General features: G+C 41.1%; 1 protein-coding gene across 2 annotated transcripts; it reads left to right on the top strand.

Annotated features, from left to right (window-relative positions):
• Window positions 1–534: 534 nt before the first annotated feature.
• trpv4 (transient receptor potential cation channel, subfamily V, member 4) lies at window positions 535–17782 on the top strand. 2 transcript variants are annotated; one of them, XM_058069536.1, is made up of 18 exons: window positions 535–753; window positions 1698–1775; window positions 2328–2601; window positions 2677–2770; window positions 4799–4974; window positions 5650–5802; window positions 6506–6646; window positions 8011–8309; window positions 9821–10000; window positions 10092–10250; window positions 10620–10712; window positions 10799–10872; window positions 11076–11241; window positions 11320–11386; window positions 12058–12362; window positions 12560–12687; window positions 12864–12985; window positions 13066–17782. In XM_058069536.1, the coding sequence occupies exons 2-18, from the start codon at window positions 1767–1769 to the stop codon at window positions 13164–13166; spliced, it is 2541 nt and encodes an 846-aa protein (XP_057925519.1). In that variant the 5' UTR covers window positions 535–753; window positions 1698–1766; the 3' UTR covers window positions 13167–17782. The 2 variants fall into 2 exon arrangements, with proteins under 2 accessions (XP_057925519.1, XP_057925518.1); XM_058069535.1 differs by having other exon boundaries at window positions 2328–2770; window positions 13066–17781.
• Window positions 17783–19108: the final 1326 nt, after the last annotated feature.

The raw sequence follows: 19108 nt of genomic DNA on the forward strand, positions 1-19108 counted from the left end.
CAAGTCTACTTCAATTTTACTGCAACTCTCTCCTCATCGTCAAATGGTCCAGAGCTCAGTCGCCTCAGCTGCCTGCATCATCACCCCCATCTTGCAGCACCCCCACTGGCTTCCTGCCACAACCAGAATTGAATTCAAAATCCTGGCCATCAGTGAACGATTCAAAACATTTTTTGTCTTAATTTAGATTTTTATGGACTAGAGCTCAAGAAAACCCCAAGATACATGGGTTATAGTATCTGGAGGAAGACTGGAGAGGCACAGGACAGAAATATGAATATTTGATGAAACATTCAAATTTTTTGACACATTGATTTTCATGAGCTAAATGCTATAAATATTGAATGAAATATTTTTTGAATGATATCACGGAATAAAATTAACTTTTAAACATTTGACATGGCTCTGTACATTAGTCTCTACAATTTGTTTAAATGCAACTCTAAGTGAGCACTATTATTAAAGGCTCTGTTCAGAGGCGCCATCAAGCGGTCATTGATGGTACTGCACCTCCAACTTCCCTAGTCATCTTAACTTTGGGGCCAAGAAGTGACAACTTCACTCCGCCCTAAACCACTGAAATGAAGCACTGAAAGAAGCATACCTTGTTCTCCCGGACTTTTCCATCCTTAGGACCGTTTTTAGCTAAAACACAACAGTCAACTGAAGTCTGAGGCAGTCTAGAATTCAACTTTGAGGGGATGAAAAACTGCGGAAAATCATGAAGAAGACGACTAAAAAATAAAATAGAAGGTAAAGTACTCCTTTTGTTCACGCTTTTTTTTCAATTAAAACACACACACACACACACACACACAAGAGCCTATTATTATTACCGTTATTAACGCTATCACTTTTAAATATTTTTGTAGTCAACAGTTATTATTTATTTCAAACTCAAATTTCGCTATGGTTATTATTTATCCTGTTAATGGTTTGCGATATTAAACCAGTTTAAATCAATATCTAGTGTTTTTAGTGTCAAATAGCAATGCCGTGGTGTTTCTGAGATGCTGTCATGCCACATCAACAGAGCAGGAAATAGTAGTTTGAATGTAGTATTAAATGTATTAAATGTGGGAGCTTTGGCTAAGGTGCCCCCACATATTTACTTATTTAGACAGCTGGAGTAAACTGTGTTGTTTATTACTTCATTTATTGTGAACATTTATGAAGATCATCACTTCTTGTGTGTGTCTGTTCACTATCAAATGAATATCAGTGAAGTGAAGTGCAACGGCATGATAATCCAGTGTGTGTTTGTGTGTGAGTCATGGCGCTCCATCAGCTAGTTATCCCCCCCTTTCCGTCCCTCTGTTGTTTGTCTTGCTCCTTTTCAGGGTTTAGATTAGATTACAATGACAGGAGACAATGCAGTATTTGAGGGGATGCTTTGAAGGATGACATGTTGTATATACGCCCCTGGTGACCATATCAGCTACATGTGTGTTTATGTTCCCACATTGGCTGGGAAATGAGAGATTATTCTGTGTTACAGTAAATGTGGCATGATTTTGCGTGCTGGTCCCTCTGACCAATAACAGAGTAGACTTAACGGTCATGTTATTTCTTTTGGCATCATCTTTGCTATGTTTTCCACATTTCCAAACATCATACAACAGCCCTTTTTATGTTGCTCAGACATTTCTGAAACTTTAATAATTGACCTTGCAGTAACGCCTATTTGTTATTTTTAGGCTGCCCACATGCTTCACCATCATTTCCACTCCACCTGAAGAGGAATTTGGCACTCCGTCGTGATAGGGATGAATGAGGTACGGAAGCCTTGAATGCCAACCTTTAAAAAAGATAAATGGACATACAGTATTTAGGGTCTGTTTGCTGTGTCTCACTTTAGTTCTCCTTTGCCATTGTGACATTGAGGAAGAATGGAGTGCCGCCATTGTTACTTTGCAAACAACCAGGAAAAAGACAGTTTACATAATATCTGACATGTCACATGAGAAAAGCAAATGAATATCAATATGAGAGAAGAGTTAAAATGAAAATTAGGAAACTTGACTTTCTTCCCTGGACTTTTTGATGACCTCAGATGATTTACAATGTTTACAATGTAAACTACAATGTAGTTGACAGCCACCAAGCTAATTGCTGATGCTGTATTCATTAGCTTCACATCACATATGTTTTCATTCCACCACAGGAGATATAATAATAATATAATATAATAATATCAGCATATCTTCAAAAAAACCCAATATCTGACATCCCTAATTAATAATCTTACATTTTTGAAAAACCAGTGGTGAGAGATGACTGTATTTCACATCATGCTCAGCGACTCAGTATTATTGTGTTGATTCCAGGGCCGCTCTGCAACAACCCTCCTGAGAAGGTGCCACCTCGCCCTGTCCAAGGCTGACACTGTCAGAGAAACCCTCTCCGTTGACCCTGCCGATGGTGTTGGTGCTCAGCTTGAGAATGAAGCGTCCTTCCCCTTGTCTGAAATTTCAGACTTATTTGAGAGTGCAGAGGGTTCCCCGTCTACTCAAGACACTGGTCAGGATGCAGTCCAGGGGCTGGTGGCTCAACCTGGCCAGCCTGTGGACGGCAGACAAAACCTGCGGATGAAGTTTCAAGGTGCTTTCAAGAAGGGCATTTCCAACCCCATGGATCTCCTGGAATCCACCATATATGAATCAAATGTGGTTCCAGGTCCAAAGAAAGCCCCCATGGACTCCCTCTTTGACTATGGAACCTACAGGAGCACAAGCAACCAGAAACGGCGCAGGAAGAAGCTGCCCAGAGGGTGAGAAGGCATCTTCATTCATTCATTTTCTACCGCTTTTCCTCACAAGGGTCGCGGGGGTGCTGGAGCCTATACCAGCTGTCTTCGGGCATGAGGCAGGGTACACCCTGGACTGGTCGCCAGCCAATCACAGGGCACATATAGACAAACAACCATTCACACTCACATTCATACCTATGGACAATTTGGAGTCACCAATTAACCTAGCATGTTTTTGGAATGTGGGAAGAAACCGAAGTACCCGGAGAAAACCCACGGGGCATGCACGGGGAGAACATGCAAACTCCACACAGAGATGGCCGAGAGTGGAATTGAACCCTGGTCTCCGAGCTGTGAGGTCTGCGCGCTAACCACTAGACGACCGTGCCGCCCGAGAAGGCATCTTGATGACATTAATTGACACAAAGAAACACAACACTTAATCGAGAACTTATCCACTCAACTAATAAGTAAAATGTTGATTTATGAGTGAAATTTCTTGCCTTTGGGACAAAGCTTGTAAAAATAACGTCATAAAAAACTCCTAGAAGTGGCACTCTGTGGACAGAGGTGAGGCTCACACACACTGTGGGCTTCTTTCACTCAGCTAACAGAGAAGATGTTGTTGGTTGCTCCTGCTGCCGTTGAGGTAATATTTAGGCTGCCTCCACCCAGCACACGCCTTGCTCACAGACATGTAGACTATCTCGGCAAAAGTATTAGTACACCCAGCCATTACACCTACAGAAAGTAAAAGTAGAATAAAATATGGAGTCGGTCCTCCCCCTTTGTAGTAACAGTTTCCACTCTTCTGGTAGCACTCTTGCCCACAGAACTAATCAATGGGCTGTACGTGCGGGTGCAATCATGCTGGAGCAGAAAAGGGCCTTCCCTAAACTGTTCCTGGAAGCATAGAACCATTGAGATTGAGTGGTCTTATCTTAATTAGACTTTTTTTCCATATAGTGTATTTACTAAAGGACTGTGTGTGCAAAATGTTTCTATTAGTGGCTGCATTCTATTAGTGGTTTTTGTAATTAAAGAAAAAACAGCACGCATGTTAGCTTTGTGTTATCTGGGACAATGCATATTTTTAGCATGAATTAACTTGTTCCTCCATTTTGCATTTTTGTTGTTTTTATTCATTTTTCTTCAAAAATGTAAACCTTATTGTCATACATTTTTTTCTTTTAAAGGGAACGTATTAGTTCATTTTCAGTCCTTTGCATTGAGGGTCTAGATCTTCCAGAATCTGCACCTATCCCAGCTGTATTTCTTTCAATTTCCAAAACAGTCTCTCCCCAGTGCTCCTGAGGACTTCCGGACTACTGTCGAACCCCATTTTGTCTGTATAGGAGTTGATAATAAATTAATAAACCCATTGGGGAACTAGTTGAGAAGTGGTTAGGAGCTACTTGTAGCTCATTAGCGACTGGCTGGAGATCCCTGACTTACCGTGTATGAACTCAAAGATTGGTAACGTAGGTCCGCATTTAGTGAGTGCAGGCAATCTTGGCACAACATCAGTAGCGGAAATCTGTTTTTTTGTGGGACTACCCATGTTTAAAAAACTGGGGTAGATCATTGACTGTGGTGGAAAAAGGCTATTAGCAACTCCAGACATCTGTGAGGTTGTAATTTGCACCCTGCTGTCTGTATGCACACTCTATAATGCTACAAAGACAACCATTTACTTACACAAAATAAACACACATATAAATTGTTACTTACTGTGAAAACATACGCTTGCGCTTCTGTCTCCTCAACATGACCAACTTATGTTGGAAAGCCATCGGACTTTGGCAACAGTTTGTTTTGTGGAAAGTCCAGCTTCGCCCATGCTCACAAAACAGTCAAATATTTTTCTCTTTCTGGCCCGGAATCATCAATTCCAACCACTTCTGCCTGTTGCTTGGCTCTTTAGCTTTCCCGCAAACCTGAAACAAACATGGAGGAAGCTAGTGCTCCTTGATAACACTGTTTGTGTTGTTTTCATTTGTTGCATCTTAAATGTAATACATGACACTTAGGGTTTCTGTGTTTTCATAGTAAAACAGAGACATCCGGTGAGGATTGTCCAAGTGAGGACCCTCCAAAGGTTATGAAAGTATTCAACCGCTCTCTTCTCTTCGACTGTGTGTCACGTGGGGACCCCGAGGCAATGGAGGGTCTCTTGGAGTACTTGCAAAATAACGACAAGAGGCTGACAGATGAGGAGTTCCGAGGTAAGGCTGTGCGTGTGTGTGTGTGTAAGTACAGGATTTAATTGTGTGACTGGGTCTTTTGCTCTGAAACCTAACCCATTGTTATCTCCACCTTGTTGACTTTTGACTTTTGTTGTCCGCCCTTCCTCTGTGCTCTTTGCTGTGTTTGACCCAGATAGAGGTGAACGGGAAAAGGTGATGATGTCATAGACTTTGTCCTACCAAAGGGCTGGCCCAAGAAAAGCTTCCCGTGTGTGCTTAGGCATCTTTTTTAGGATTATAACAAGGAGTTGAGAAAAATCACAGCAAACGGTTGCCTCTTTGAGGCCACTAAACAGTATTTAGGATAAAATAGACAAAAAATAGGCTTTAGACATAGATATTGTACATACATGCTGTATGCACAATATAATAAGATTTAATCCAAGAGGCTTATTGCAAGATAGATAGAAACAATGTGATATATTGGGCTACAAAAAGGGGTGTTTTTAATATTTTGTCCCTTGTTTGTAGCTAATGAAGGTCAGAGATAGAGTGCAGGTAGAGTATAATGTTGCAGAACAATATGCAATACAAAGTGGCCCTTGAGCATTCTGTAAATGAAAATGTAGAACAGATATATTACACCAACGTCTTCTACATGTATTAGTTGTAGCTAAAGCTTTTCTCTGTGTTTTTATGTCATTTTCCCACCAGAGCCATCCACTGGTAAAACATGTCTCCCTAAAGCCCTGTTGAACCTCTACAGTGGTCAGAATGACACCATCCCATTGCTGGTTGACATAGCAGAGAAGACTGGGAACCTCAGAGAATTTATCAACACACCTTTCAGGGATGTCTACTATAGAGGTATGCATATTCAGTCATCTCTTTTATCTTGTTTCAGAAAGGTATTCATTAATAAATTGTTCTGTTTCATGGTTGAATATGGTCTATTAGTAAAAGAATATGCATATTTAAGAAAATGTTGCATATTTTGTGGCATAAAATAAGCATGTTTTTCATTTTAGAAATTAAATAATCTAAAACACATACAAATACAAAGCATTAATAAGGTAGATTCAAATTGTGAATGTAGTATTCTTCACTGGTCACACACACCAGGCTTGATTGCAAAACAACTGGCTTTTATTGCAGGTACAACAAGGTAAGTAGGTTAAAGGGGAACTGGACTTTTTTGTAATTTTGCCCATCATCTACCAACCCTATGTGAAACATATTTATTTCCCTTTTTTGTGCATTCTAGCGTGAGAAAACAAGTTAATTTCAGCTAGCTATGCCGTCATTGGGATACAGCTATTTCGACTATGAGCCCTCTAAAAAAAACTCTAACAATGTTGCTTTCCATTCTTGCCTGGATAGGTGGCAACATCCTAAACAGTTAAGGGGACACTTTATGTCACAGATATAACTCCACTTTATGAGACACCTGCCCTTAAGTTCTCTACTTTCTTGCACTACCTCCTAGTGAGACAAACCTATTTTTCTTGCTCATAAATTTTGAATATTTCAAATATGCCTTTGCACATAAATTAACATGTTTGTTTGTCAGGCCAGACGGCACTCCACATTGCCATCGAACGGCGCTGTAAGCAGTATGTGGAACTGCTGGTGGAGAAAGGAGCTGATGTTCATGCACAGGCCAGAGGACGCTTCTTCCAGCCCAGAGATGAGGGTGGCTACTTTTACTTTGGTAATAACCTTTGTCGAAGTGATCATACACTCTTTTTTGCACATTCTCTGCATTCAACACAGCTGGTCAGTATAGAATAGTACCTACTTGGTAAATGTTCTTGGCAGAGTACCACCGTTTCCCTTTTTTTTTTTTTTAAACTGGCAAAGACACTGCCTCACACTTCTACCTAAGACTCCACCTTCCACAGCAGTTTCTTGAATGCTTTTTGGCAATACTTAACTAACACATGAACAGTGTGTCATGTGTTTGGTGTGTGTGTGTGTGTGTCAGAAGAAAGATGTCTGTGTTCTGCAGTGGAAAGTAAACATCCTGTGTTCCTGTGTTGGGCGGGAAGGACCTCACCTACAGTGAAACCAAACACTGCCCTCTGTTGGTAGATATGATGGATCTATTGTATCCATTCTACAACTATCCAGTGCAAGAGCTGTATCAGAGGAATAATGTAGTTAATTTATGCAATAATAAGTCTAATATTGTGGTTGTAATGTGGCATCACTGTGATATTGGTGATATTGAGCATAGTTATCTTTGTAAACACATTTTTTGGTCATTAAGTAAATTAAGTAAACTATTGTGAATAAACAGTAGGCAAACTAAAATAATGAATAATCAGTAATAGATATGGAGAAGGGGGAGGGTTAAGCTCTGATTTGTATTACTCCTTTACGGCCATGTTGACATGTGCAACTGTAACTTCATGAATAAATAAACCATACCCTACCAAATAAACTAAAAGAGCCAAACTAAAATTAATACAAGTACATTAAAATATTATTCAAACTGGTGACAATAAAATGTATTTCAATATTTACCGCCAGCACTGAAGTGACATTAACATTTTTTTGCAAGGTCCACTCAATGTAAACACTTCGTTTATATTTGATTATTGACGTGCATTTTCCTCCTCAGCCATCACACACTAGATGATTTCTATTTGCTGGTAACACACTTGTCATTCCCAAATCCCAAAATGTTCACGCGCAGTGTGAGTAATTTGCCGCGGAGCTTTGCAGCGAGGTGAACAGGAACCTGGCAGGGCTGATGGCTAATGGGATTTCCACTCACGCTAACACTCTGCATGCACCCGTGCAAATCCATGAAGAGGAACGTTTCTATGTGAGGTGACAAAGTAATCTGTCACCCATAGCAACAGCTCATTTTCTGCAGCTGCTTTTGGCACTCTTGGCGCCAATACGTCCCCTCCCTCCAACAGCTGCTAATTGTGCTGTTTTCATAGCAGGGATTTAAGTCCAATCTTTGATCCATGTTTAGTATGCTTTGTAAAAACAAACAGAAGCCTAATTAACCCTCCTGTTGATTAGCACGTGTTAATTTTGAACTGTTCCCTCGGCCTCCCGCAGGTGAGCTGCCTCTGTCGCTGGCCGCATGTACCAACCAGCCTAACATTGTACACTACCTGATCGAGAATCCCCACAAGAAAATCGACCTGCGGCGCCAAGATTCCCGTGGTAACACAGTTCTCCACGCCCTGGTTCACATCGCCGACAACACCAAGGACAACACTCGTTTCCTCACGAAGATGTATGACTTGCTTCTAATCAAGAGTGCCAAACTATACCCAGACTGCAGCCTGGAGAGTGTGCTCAACAACGATGGCATGTCACCGCTCATGATGGCCGCCAAGCTGGGCAAGATAGGGGTAAGGATGATGGAAAAAGGGCCCCATTAGTATTAGAATGAGGCTTAGCTTAGACTACAAAACACCTCATTTGGATGAGCACCAATCAGGACGCATTAAAAGACACGTAGTATGTGACAATCCTGGTTCCACCTTATAGCCAGGTCTGCATCAACATGTAAAGCAGGGGTGTAAAACCCACCGAGGGCCACATACTGAAAAAAAAATATGCAAGGGCCACTTTTTGCATTTACATTTTTTTTAGGAACCTATTATGCTCATTTTCGTAACCTTAAATTGAGTTGTGGACTCCTATAGAGCAATTACACACAATAACCCGCACAGAAAACTTTCTAGATCTTCCAGATTCTGCACCTTTCCATGGACTTCCTGCTTCCGACCCAAACAGTTTAATTTACTCCACCTCTTACTTTCCTTTGGGTATGCCCACTCAGCCATGATTGGTCACACTCCCAAGTGCTCCAGAGGACTTCCGGATATGTTTTGACTAATAATACGTCATATCCAACTAAACCAGTGGTCTCAAACTCAATGTACCTGGGGGCCACTGGAGCTAGGGTCTGGGCAAGGCTGGGCCGCATCAGGTTTAAAAAAAAAAACACATTTATTAAAAACAGAAAAATATACAAACTTTTTCAGTGCTTTGGTTCCGATTTTCTACAATAAAAGCTCTGATAAAACATTCCACTGTTCTCAAATATCTTAATTTTTATTTTTCTTCACAAAATAAGATGAAAAATAAATAAACAAATCAAGAATAAAGAAAATCAATCAATCAGTAATAAATAAATACAATATTAATAATAAAACGGCAAATAATAAAAACTTAAGAAACCACATATAGTTGGTGGGTAGACAAATTCTTTTTTTTTCAGATTAAAATTAACAAAGCATTATTAGAGCCCTGTAGACATGACAAAACACAACTATAGTCAAATTTATACTTTTTTTATTTACAACATATTGCGCAACTGCAGGGTCTTGAGACACATGCTAACTCGCAAACTAGAGAGCTAGCGACCTAAATGGTAGCCTTCAAGTTATTTCCTAAAACTTACCACTTCCACACGGATAGGGAGGATAACTATTACAGTTATTTAACCTTTAACATGAACATTAGTCAAACGTAATAATTTTTTCTGGGTACATGATACCATACAGCATCCATATCAAACTTGCGTGGGCCGCACTAACATTAAACTTTCATATCAAGGCGGGGGCCTCAAACTAGTGTCCTGCGGGCCACATTTGGCCCACGGGCCGCGTGTTTGAGATCACTGAGCTAAACCAACATGATTTATTCATACATATATATTTTTTAAACCATGATAGAGTGAAGCCGTGAAATTTGAATGTGGTGAGGTACAACTGTATGGTGAATTGTGACAAAATGAAGAAATTCAAAAACATACTACTATACAATTATTTCATCTATAAGAGGAACAAAAAAAATATCCTTCAGTACTTAGTGCTTGTTGTCACATTATGTCGTGATATTGTTCATTTGACAGGTTTTTCAACACATCATTCGTCGTGAAATCAAGGACGAGGACGTCCGTCATCTGTCACGTAAGTTTAAGGACTGGGCTTACGGACCGGTGTACTCCTCCCTCTATGATCTGTCTTCATTGGACACATGTGGAGAGGAGCCATCAGTGTTGGAGATCCTCGTTTACAACAGTCGCAATGAGGTAAAAACAACCCTGAGCATCCACCAATAGCCAAAATAAATAGTTTCTTACAAGTCTATTAAAAACTTCATGTTCGGGGTCCTCTTATCAGACCCGCCATGAGATGCTGGCAGTGGAGCCTATCAATGAACTGCTGAGGGCCAAGTGGCAGAAATTTGCAGCTGTGACGTTTTACATCAGCGTCGTTTCCTACCTCCTCACCATGATCACCTTCACACTGGTGGCTTATCACCACCCCACACAGGGATCGGTGGGTAGCAAAAAAAACCAATGAGAAGCACTGAGGTAGAAATAAACAAGAGATAATATGTTTTTTACACTCTAAGATAGCTACAGTATAAATTTAACAATGTGTTTATTGTTGTTGGTGTAGAACGTGTTTAGAAATATAATAGTGCCAGCTGAAATGCATCCTTGCAGTCAACAACAAGAATGTACCCCACCAGCGTTGATTTTCTCATTCATTCTAATTGATGGAAGAATAAATAGAGCAAAATTGTGTCAGTTAGTATATTATTATTATTATTATTTTATTATTAAATACATGTAGTTGTAGTTTTTTTAGGTTGTATTTTTACATTCCTTTGAATTGAACTAAATATACCTGACTGCCTCGCAGCCCCCATACCCATACACAACATCCACTGACTACTTGAGGATGGTGGGAGAGGTCATCACCTTAGCATCCGGAATCTTCTTCCTCCTAACGAACGTGAGTCCACATTAAATGTTTGATGGCTGGTTGCTCACTTGAGTTTGTTGTTGCGTTTATGGAAATGCGTCTGCAACTTGTCGTAGATTAAGGACCTCTTCTTGAAGAAGTGCCCTGGGGTGAAGTCGTTATTTATTGATGGATCCTTTCAACTGTTGTAGTAAGTCTCACACTGCCTCCGACACCCACATCTTTCCTCACATCCTATTCTGCATCGTCTTAATTGAACCGTCTAGTTGAACTCCTCCCTACCATGTTTACATCGCTAATTAAATCCACAGCTTAAACAATGGGTACTTTATGTCAAACACGCTTGTGAATTTGCATGAATGTAATGTAATGTTTATACTGTGTCTGTTCCAGTTTCATTTACTCTATACTGATCATAGTCACCGCTGCTCTCTACCTGTCTGGCATTGAGGCCTATGTGTCTGTTATGGTATTTGCTCTGGTCCTGGGCTGGATGAACACGCTTTATTTCACTAGAGGCCTCAAGCTCACCGGCACCTACAGCATCATGATACAGAAGGTGTGGTGCACGAATAGAGCTACAAAGCATTGATGAAGCCTCAACTGCAACTAAAATATGTTTGGTTTTGCTTCCCAGATTTTATTTAAAGACCTTTTCAGATTTCTGCTGGTGTACGTTCTCTTCATGATTGGATATGCATCGGGTAAGCTGCCTGTTGTCTAACCTAACAGCTTATTTTAAATACATTCATATTTATCTATTTTCCACCATTGCGGAACAACGATTACAGTTTTATTCTGAAAATGTTGCAGCAGTATTTGCCCCAAAATAGCATCACCTGCTCTAACACTGACAAATAATTATAAAGTATATTTCACCACTGATTCAGCTTTCATGCCCACGCATATTTGCATATTTATTTTCTCTGCTTGAAGTAGATCTAAATAGATGTTTTGGTAACTTAAATAGAAAGTGGTTTGATGGCACTATCTGCAGGAGTAAACAAATGCTACAGCTATGAATCCAGCAGAGGTGTCTCACAATATTTTTCAGTGCTTTGACAAGACGTGATGTTGTGTTATTGCACATTTTACATTTTGTAAGTACTACACTGTATGGCTGTAATAGTTTCTTAGTGTGTACAACTCATTTATTCAGTAACAAAGGGTTTAGAATTAAACAGGCATTTGTAAGGCTTTTTATAGATGCGTCCATAAGTTGCCTTTTTTTGGCATTCATTGGGGCCACAGAGATGCCTTTTTAAGTTGAACTATAGATGCAGTGGTGTAGAACTCTACTGCATCGATTATGTTGGTTTAGCTCAGTGCTTCACAATTATTTTCAACTCGTAAATATTTTCTAACCTTCCATCAGCCTTGGTATCCCTCCTCACGGTGTGCCCGCCACCCGGCACGGACTGTGAAGGAGGCTGCCCGACGTACCCCAAATGCAGGGACCCCGACACCTTCAGTACCTTTTTATTGGACCTCTTCAAGCTGACCATCGGGATGGGAGAACTGGACATGATCCACAGTGCTCAATATCCTGCAGTTTTCCTCATTCTGTTAGTGACTTACATCATCCTCACCTTTGTGCTGCTGCTCAACATGTTGATTGCCTTGATGGGGGAGACGGTGGGCCAGGTGTCTAAAGAGAGCAAGAAGATTTGGAAGCTGCAGGTGAGTTGGGATTGACAGAATTGACAGATATATTTATTTGGATTCTTATTCTATTATTATTTGGATTCTTTATTTTGATACTTCCATTTTAGAAGGAGAATCAGGTATCAATAGAGCGTGATAGATTACTGGATCTTATATGTTACTGCTCCTGCTCCAACTACTATTAATAATAAATACATAATGTCTGTTTGAAGTGGGCAACAACCATCTTGGACATTGAACGCTCATTCCCAGTTTGCATTCGAAAGTCCTTTCGAGTTGGCGAGATGGTGACTGTGGGCAAGAATTGGGATGGAACACCTGACCGACGCTGGTGCTTCAGGTATTTTTTTTTACACTAAAATGAATCCTGTTGTGTCAGGATATACGCTAACTACAGATCTCATAGACCAGTGGTTCATTTCCAAGATTAAACACTCTGTGAAGCATATTCAAAATACAGTAAACAAAACCATGACCGTGACTATACAGTTGAAAGTATATCACATGTTTGAAAAGGGTGGATGAAGTGAACTGGTGCCACTGGAATCAAAACTTGGCAATCATCAATGAGGATCCAGGCAAGAGCGAGACCAGTCTGACCAACGGGCTTCAACAGAGTGTCAGAGGCTTGAGGAGAGGTGAGATTCCCACTGCAGACACATTCCACATGACACTGACACTAATACAGATGCGAGAAAAGTCCACTCTCTCTTTTCAGACCGCTGGTCCACTGTTGTTCCGCGAGTGGTGGAGTTAAGTCGGGGTCCGCGCCCTCGTGATCTGGTGATAGAGTTGGAGCCCCTGACGTCCAGGCACTGATGGCCACGGTGGAGTAAAGCTGTGATTCTTGTAACGAGACAGCAGAGGGTCGTTTTGCATGGAGGCGATCACTCTGCTGGGGACCATTAGATCAATAAGTGCACTCATTTGCACACATCACATGTGCCTTTTATTCACAGGACATTATTGTAAATACTACTTCCTGACAGCCTGGGGGGGTTGTACAGAGCAATCACAATGACAAGACATGGGCAACATGTCAAAGAATCTTCAATTTCTAGATAAAATACTACAATATTAATGCATCAATAACAGTTTTTATAAAACATATCATAAAATATTCTGTACCTATGCATTTTACTCAGGGATTATTCCACACATCATTGAGTCATAGCTTGTACAGAATGCTAATTACTGCATTAGCAGTGCAAACATTGTTGAAAATCTATAAATACATAATCATAACAGGAGGAAAATATAGCAATAAATATTTATAGACTTAGCCAGGCTTGAGCTAAGGATTGTTTGCTTCTCTATATGATGTGATTATAAAGTTTGTATAAGTATATTCCTATATGACATTAATAGAATTGTTTTTAAATGTAACCATAGTCTCACGTCTCAGGCCGGCCAGCATATAGAAGGGAAACAATGCACTGTGCTCATTCCATATCTGCACAACAAAGACACAGTTGTGGCAAACATGGGCCCGATGAGCAAGGTTACTGTTGTCAAGCAAATGGAGACAATAGCCTTCCATGTAAGGGCTTGCCTTTGAATTGCCACAGTTATTGTTTGTCACAGCTGTGGGGTATTTGCATAATGGACGCTGAGGCCTATTATGTGCATCTCTCCATTTGCTGTGGTGTTTTCACTGCAGTTGGCTGCGTGCCCCGAACAGCGTCTTGTTTACAATATGTGCCACCCACCTTTATGTATACATTGCATGTATGCACATATTTGTGTTGTTGTGCTACAAGAGCAGTTGAAGGACCATGTGCAGTTCATTTGCACTGAATGAAGCGTTGCTGTTGAAGGTCACAGGTCACATTTCACAACGTTTACATTTCTGTAATAGAAAGACTTGTTTTGTCTCATTTTGTTGTCACGAACAATAAACAGGATGTTTGTGACTGAAGAAGCAAGCCCTTGAATTAAAATAGTCTTCCCATATGTTCAGTAAATAAAGGTAATGAACAATTCTGATTTTTTTTAAAAATAGAGATATTGTTGTTTGAGGTGTCCGGCTGTGGCCTGCTGGTGGCAGCAGAGGTCCATCCTTCATTGCTTTCTGGTGTCAGGCCTTCCTAGATGAAATGACAGGGACTGTTGGTGCACTTTCGAATTCATGTATAAATATGACATTTTTAGTGCAAACTCTCATTACCATAATGGCTTATAATTGGTAAAAATCGGCACACCTTTTAAATAGTTTTCTGTGAAAGCATGGTTGACCTAACTGTAACACCTGGCCAGTAATTACAGGCTTTCGCCTTCCTAATGAAGGCACAAGATGGAAACCATTTATGCAGCGCTTCATTACCTTTCACCTTTAATGGTTACATCTCACCTTCTTTTTTAATGCTCCACAAAGGTGATTCTCACTCAAGATAACTGGGGTCTCACCTGGCCCGCCCTTAGCCCCCGCCCTTAGCCCCGCCCTCTCCTCTCATCTCCCTCTGAGGCTGGCAGTGCTGAAGGACACGCAAGGAATCTCTCGCCACCTCAGAGAAGAGGCTAATCCTCTTTGCCCCAACTTTAACTGGGCCACTAATCCTGCAGGTTTATCTGAGCAGCAAGCACCTAGCGCTGCTGACAACTTGGCCTGCCCTCCTCTCTGCAGCCCCCTTAAGTAGGCCAGGCCTCTGTCCTGCAAGTATCACTGTCAGCAACTCTGGAGATGCACATTGCACAGGAAGTACGAGCTGTTAACAAAATGTGTGCACCGGGCTGCCACCAATGTGTCTCGACAAACTAGGTGAGAATCACGTGGTATCAGAAAATTGACAGCCAGATAGTATTTAAAACCGCAAGCTTAGCAACTGGCGACACGTAATGGTTTGCCACTGTCCTGCTAGTTAAGCTTTAAGGTGTTCAGGCTGACAAGTCGCAAGCAGATTCTAGACCGGGACTTAGCCAAGTCATTTCTGCACAGCACAAATGAATCTCTAAGCTAAAAGACAACTAACTCCCTGAGCAGCTCTCTGACCCTCCGGATGGTTTAATTTGCTCTTTGCTGAAATAATTGCATGAAACACTTCCCATGATCCCCAGTGAAATATTTCACCAAGGTGCGGTATTTCTAAATTGAATGAGCAATCACTGGGAGCACTGGGAGCCGAGGTGCTGCAGACATATTGCTTGTGTAGCCTGTGAGATGACCTTTCAGTACATCAGAGATGAAATTAGGTTGCTGAACCCAAAATGATTCAGGGTGTCTAAAGGCGAGGGCGTGGTGGCGTGGTGGCATGGCAGCGTCAGCCTGCTGCCGGGCCTCCATCGGCATCTCTCATGACTTATTGTGAAATTGCCAGGGAGTCAATGCGGCATGCAGGTGAATGAGTTTTGCTAATAAGTGAAGCATTTCTGCTCCACGGAGCTCTTTTTCTGTTTGAGTGAGCGTGCATGAAATCAGTGTGCAGTCTCCCAGTAACGCACGCTCTGGTGGAGGCGGCGGCCTCATCAGTCTACAGCTTATCTGATGTTTTTAGGTGGGTGGAAAGCATGTGAGTGAGGAGACAAAAGAGGAAGAAAACATTAATATTAATACTTCTTGAATGTACTTGTGTTGTTTAACATTTAGATTGACTGCTTTAAACAGGAAGTATTGTAGAAGTGGCCCGGCAACTACCGCACAACATTGTTACCATAAATATCAGACAAGCATACTTTTTAAAGCGTTTAAGAGGTTCATTGTTTGAATTTTATCTTTATAAAAACTACATGCATATATGAGAAAATAGTTTATAACAGTATATAGCAACTGAAATATTATAAATAACTCAAAGTAGTAATAAACATATAAATTAATACCAGATTTTAGCATTGTTATCTTAATAAAGGCAGATATCCTTTCTTACATCTCTTGCATTAGAGTAGGAAAAGGAAAACTGCACTTTTTGGAAATTTTGACCATCATCCATACTCCTTATGTGAGATATAAATATATGTCTTTCTCTTCTCTGTGCATTATTAAGATATAAAACCAGTTAAAAAGAGCAGCTAATGAATGCATGTAATGGGGCACACATATTCTGCCTAGAAAGCCAGTGATCAAAACACCACCAAAACCTTCAAAAAAGTTTCATGGTTTTATATACATGCTGTAACTATGTAGTAACAGGTACATTCGTGATACAGTATGTACATGTAAGGATTACCGGAACGTCCTTCCTGGGTGCATGGATTTCACATAGCAACACCTAGGGTTAACTTTTCAAAACTCAAAAACACAGCAGAAGTTATAGCGACCTCAATAGGCAAGTGTGTGGTGAAGTTGTTAGTAGGCTAGTAGCTAGCTGGTGTGGTGTTGTAAGGTGTCACAACGTCAGTAATGTAGTTCTTTGGCATAAGAACGTTAATAACAAGAAGCTTGGCTAATATGCAGATCACGTTATGTAACTAGAGCATTGTAGGCGGTTTGTAGTGCATACTGAAAATTAACAAATGAGGAGGGCCGCTCAAATATTTTTTCATTTCCACAAACACAAAATCACTTCAACTCAAAATATGACCATGTTATGAATTATTTTATATCTGAAATTGTCATCATTTAGCCCCCAAATTAAATACAGTAGAAGTTAATGTTGTTGTGATTTGTGACAAATGAGGTTTCCTTCCCTTTGTTGAAAGGCACCATCTTGACCCCTTTGGTCAATTGCATGCAAGAAGACTTAACTTTACTTGGCCTCCATGCTAAGAACAGTGTCACTAAATCCTCATCCAAGCTCAAACAAACCCTTGAGCATTGCTTCGTTAAGAGGAGTCAGTTGAGCAAACAACAACTTTGCAGGATGCCATTGCCGCCACAGGGCCCCTAAAGGTGAAAGGGGTCACATGAGGAGGATTGTGGAGGCCAGCATATGGTAAAGATGTGTGTCCTAAGTCTAATATGCTTACCTTCATTACTGTAAAGACAGCAAAATAAAGCATGAGGAGTCAACTTAAGTAGAGTGACAGAATGGGGGGGGGCGCATTCTGTAGACGTCATCTGCTTTATTCACTTATGTGAAATATAAATAGATAAACACTAGAAATGACTCTATACATAAGAGAGGAGGAGAAAATGAAATGAAAAGTAAATATCTACATGCAGTAAAGACCATTTCTCTGGGTTGGGGTGGCAGTCTGAGCAAATCCAAGACGACGCTTGTGGGGAGATTAAGAGGAAATTGCCCAACTGCTGAAGGAAAGAAGGTAAGCAATCACCAGAATGCTTGGCTGTTTAAAAAGTTGACCCCCTCTCAGCTTTGTTTCATATTCACACCTCTTATTTTCAAACATAACATATATCATTCCCAAAAAAAGAATGGTATGCTTTACATGTTTTCATCCTGAGGAGACAATTCTTTTTTCCCTCACAAACATAAATACATCACTGCAGGGAGAACAATAAGAGATGCTTTATAGATTTCCCATTTCCATATATATTATATTCTCAAGGTTGCTGCACCCTCAGCCATGGTCATTGTTGGTGCATTCCAGATCGTTCAAGAAAAAAAAAAAAACCCAGCCCTGTTTGCCCAAGGGAAAATTCTACACAAACAATAAAAGAAACAGGAGGAAATAACAAAATCCCCAGACTTTTATGTTTGCGTTGGATACAAAAATCTACATAAGAATATTTGGAGGCAATAAGCTTCTTCAGCTGAACCTATACGGGTGTGATGCCGGAGATATAGAAGTCCCTAAGTCCCTGCTGTATGGGCTTTATATATGGATGTGCTCATCTATGACTGTACACTGTGCAGCACTTGAAAAAGTAAAATCATATTGGAGGTGGTGCACATCCTTTCCCACACAAGAATATGAATTATTGATTAAAGTATTTTCTTGCATGGTGGGAGCCCATAAGTGGACTTTCCTATGACTTTATCCGCTCCTGCCAGTAATAGATGTTGAGAGGAAGGAGCCCCAGGGGCGCAAGGGCAGCCAAGGGACATGAGTGACCAAAGAACCCCCCCCCCCCCCCCCCCCAATATGTTTAGGTTAGAGAAGCAGCGCCAAGACTCTACAGTGCGAGCAGCTGCCTTTGTTTTCCCCAACGCTCGCTCCCTTATGGCCCTCTCTGTGTTGAACTGGCCCCTACTTCCCTTCACAGGTGTATAAAATGGACCTTTGCACCGCTAAAAGACTTTGCAGGATTTACTAAAGGATCTTTACAAACCACATAAGTGAATTTCCCTCCACTTTGCCCTCAGCCATGTGGTGAGTGCCCTTGAAAACATGCAAGCACTTGATAGACTTATAGGCCTAAATGTCCTCATTCACATGGCGCTCATATCTGTCCTTTCCTGGGCAGAGTAATTGGCTTCCAGTATTTAAAAATGAATTGATTTACTGGAATATGATATATTGAGGCACTATAGGCTTTTTTAGGAGCTTGAATTTGAATTGGAGGCCACCGAGCTGTCAGAGGGGTATCTGACAGCAACATCATGCTGGAACATGACAATTATCCCGATTAATGATGCTTTGAGGCTTCTCTGACCTCAAAATCTTTTCCTGTATCTCTGAGCCCCCCCCGGCCTCCACCTCACCCCGCCCCACCAGGCTTTCAAAGTGGGCCTCTGAGCCTGGGCGCCATGGTGTGCTGCTATGAGGCCCTCTGAGACACGGTGGAGGCTGGGCTTTAGCCGCCACCCCTTGTCACTTCCCACCGACCCTGCTGTCCTCCCCTTCAACGCCGGGCAGTCATAACCTTCAGTTTGTTTAAGTACTGCTGAACCCTGTTGGCCTTGGACAGGGGGGGGAGAAGGGCG

Source organism: Doryrhamphus excisus, chromosome 4, assembly GCF_030265055.1.
Source record: "Doryrhamphus excisus isolate RoL2022-K1 chromosome 4, RoL_Dexc_1.0, whole genome shotgun sequence".
Taxonomy (NCBI): Eukaryota; Metazoa; Chordata; class Actinopteri; order Syngnathiformes; family Syngnathidae; genus Doryrhamphus; species Doryrhamphus excisus.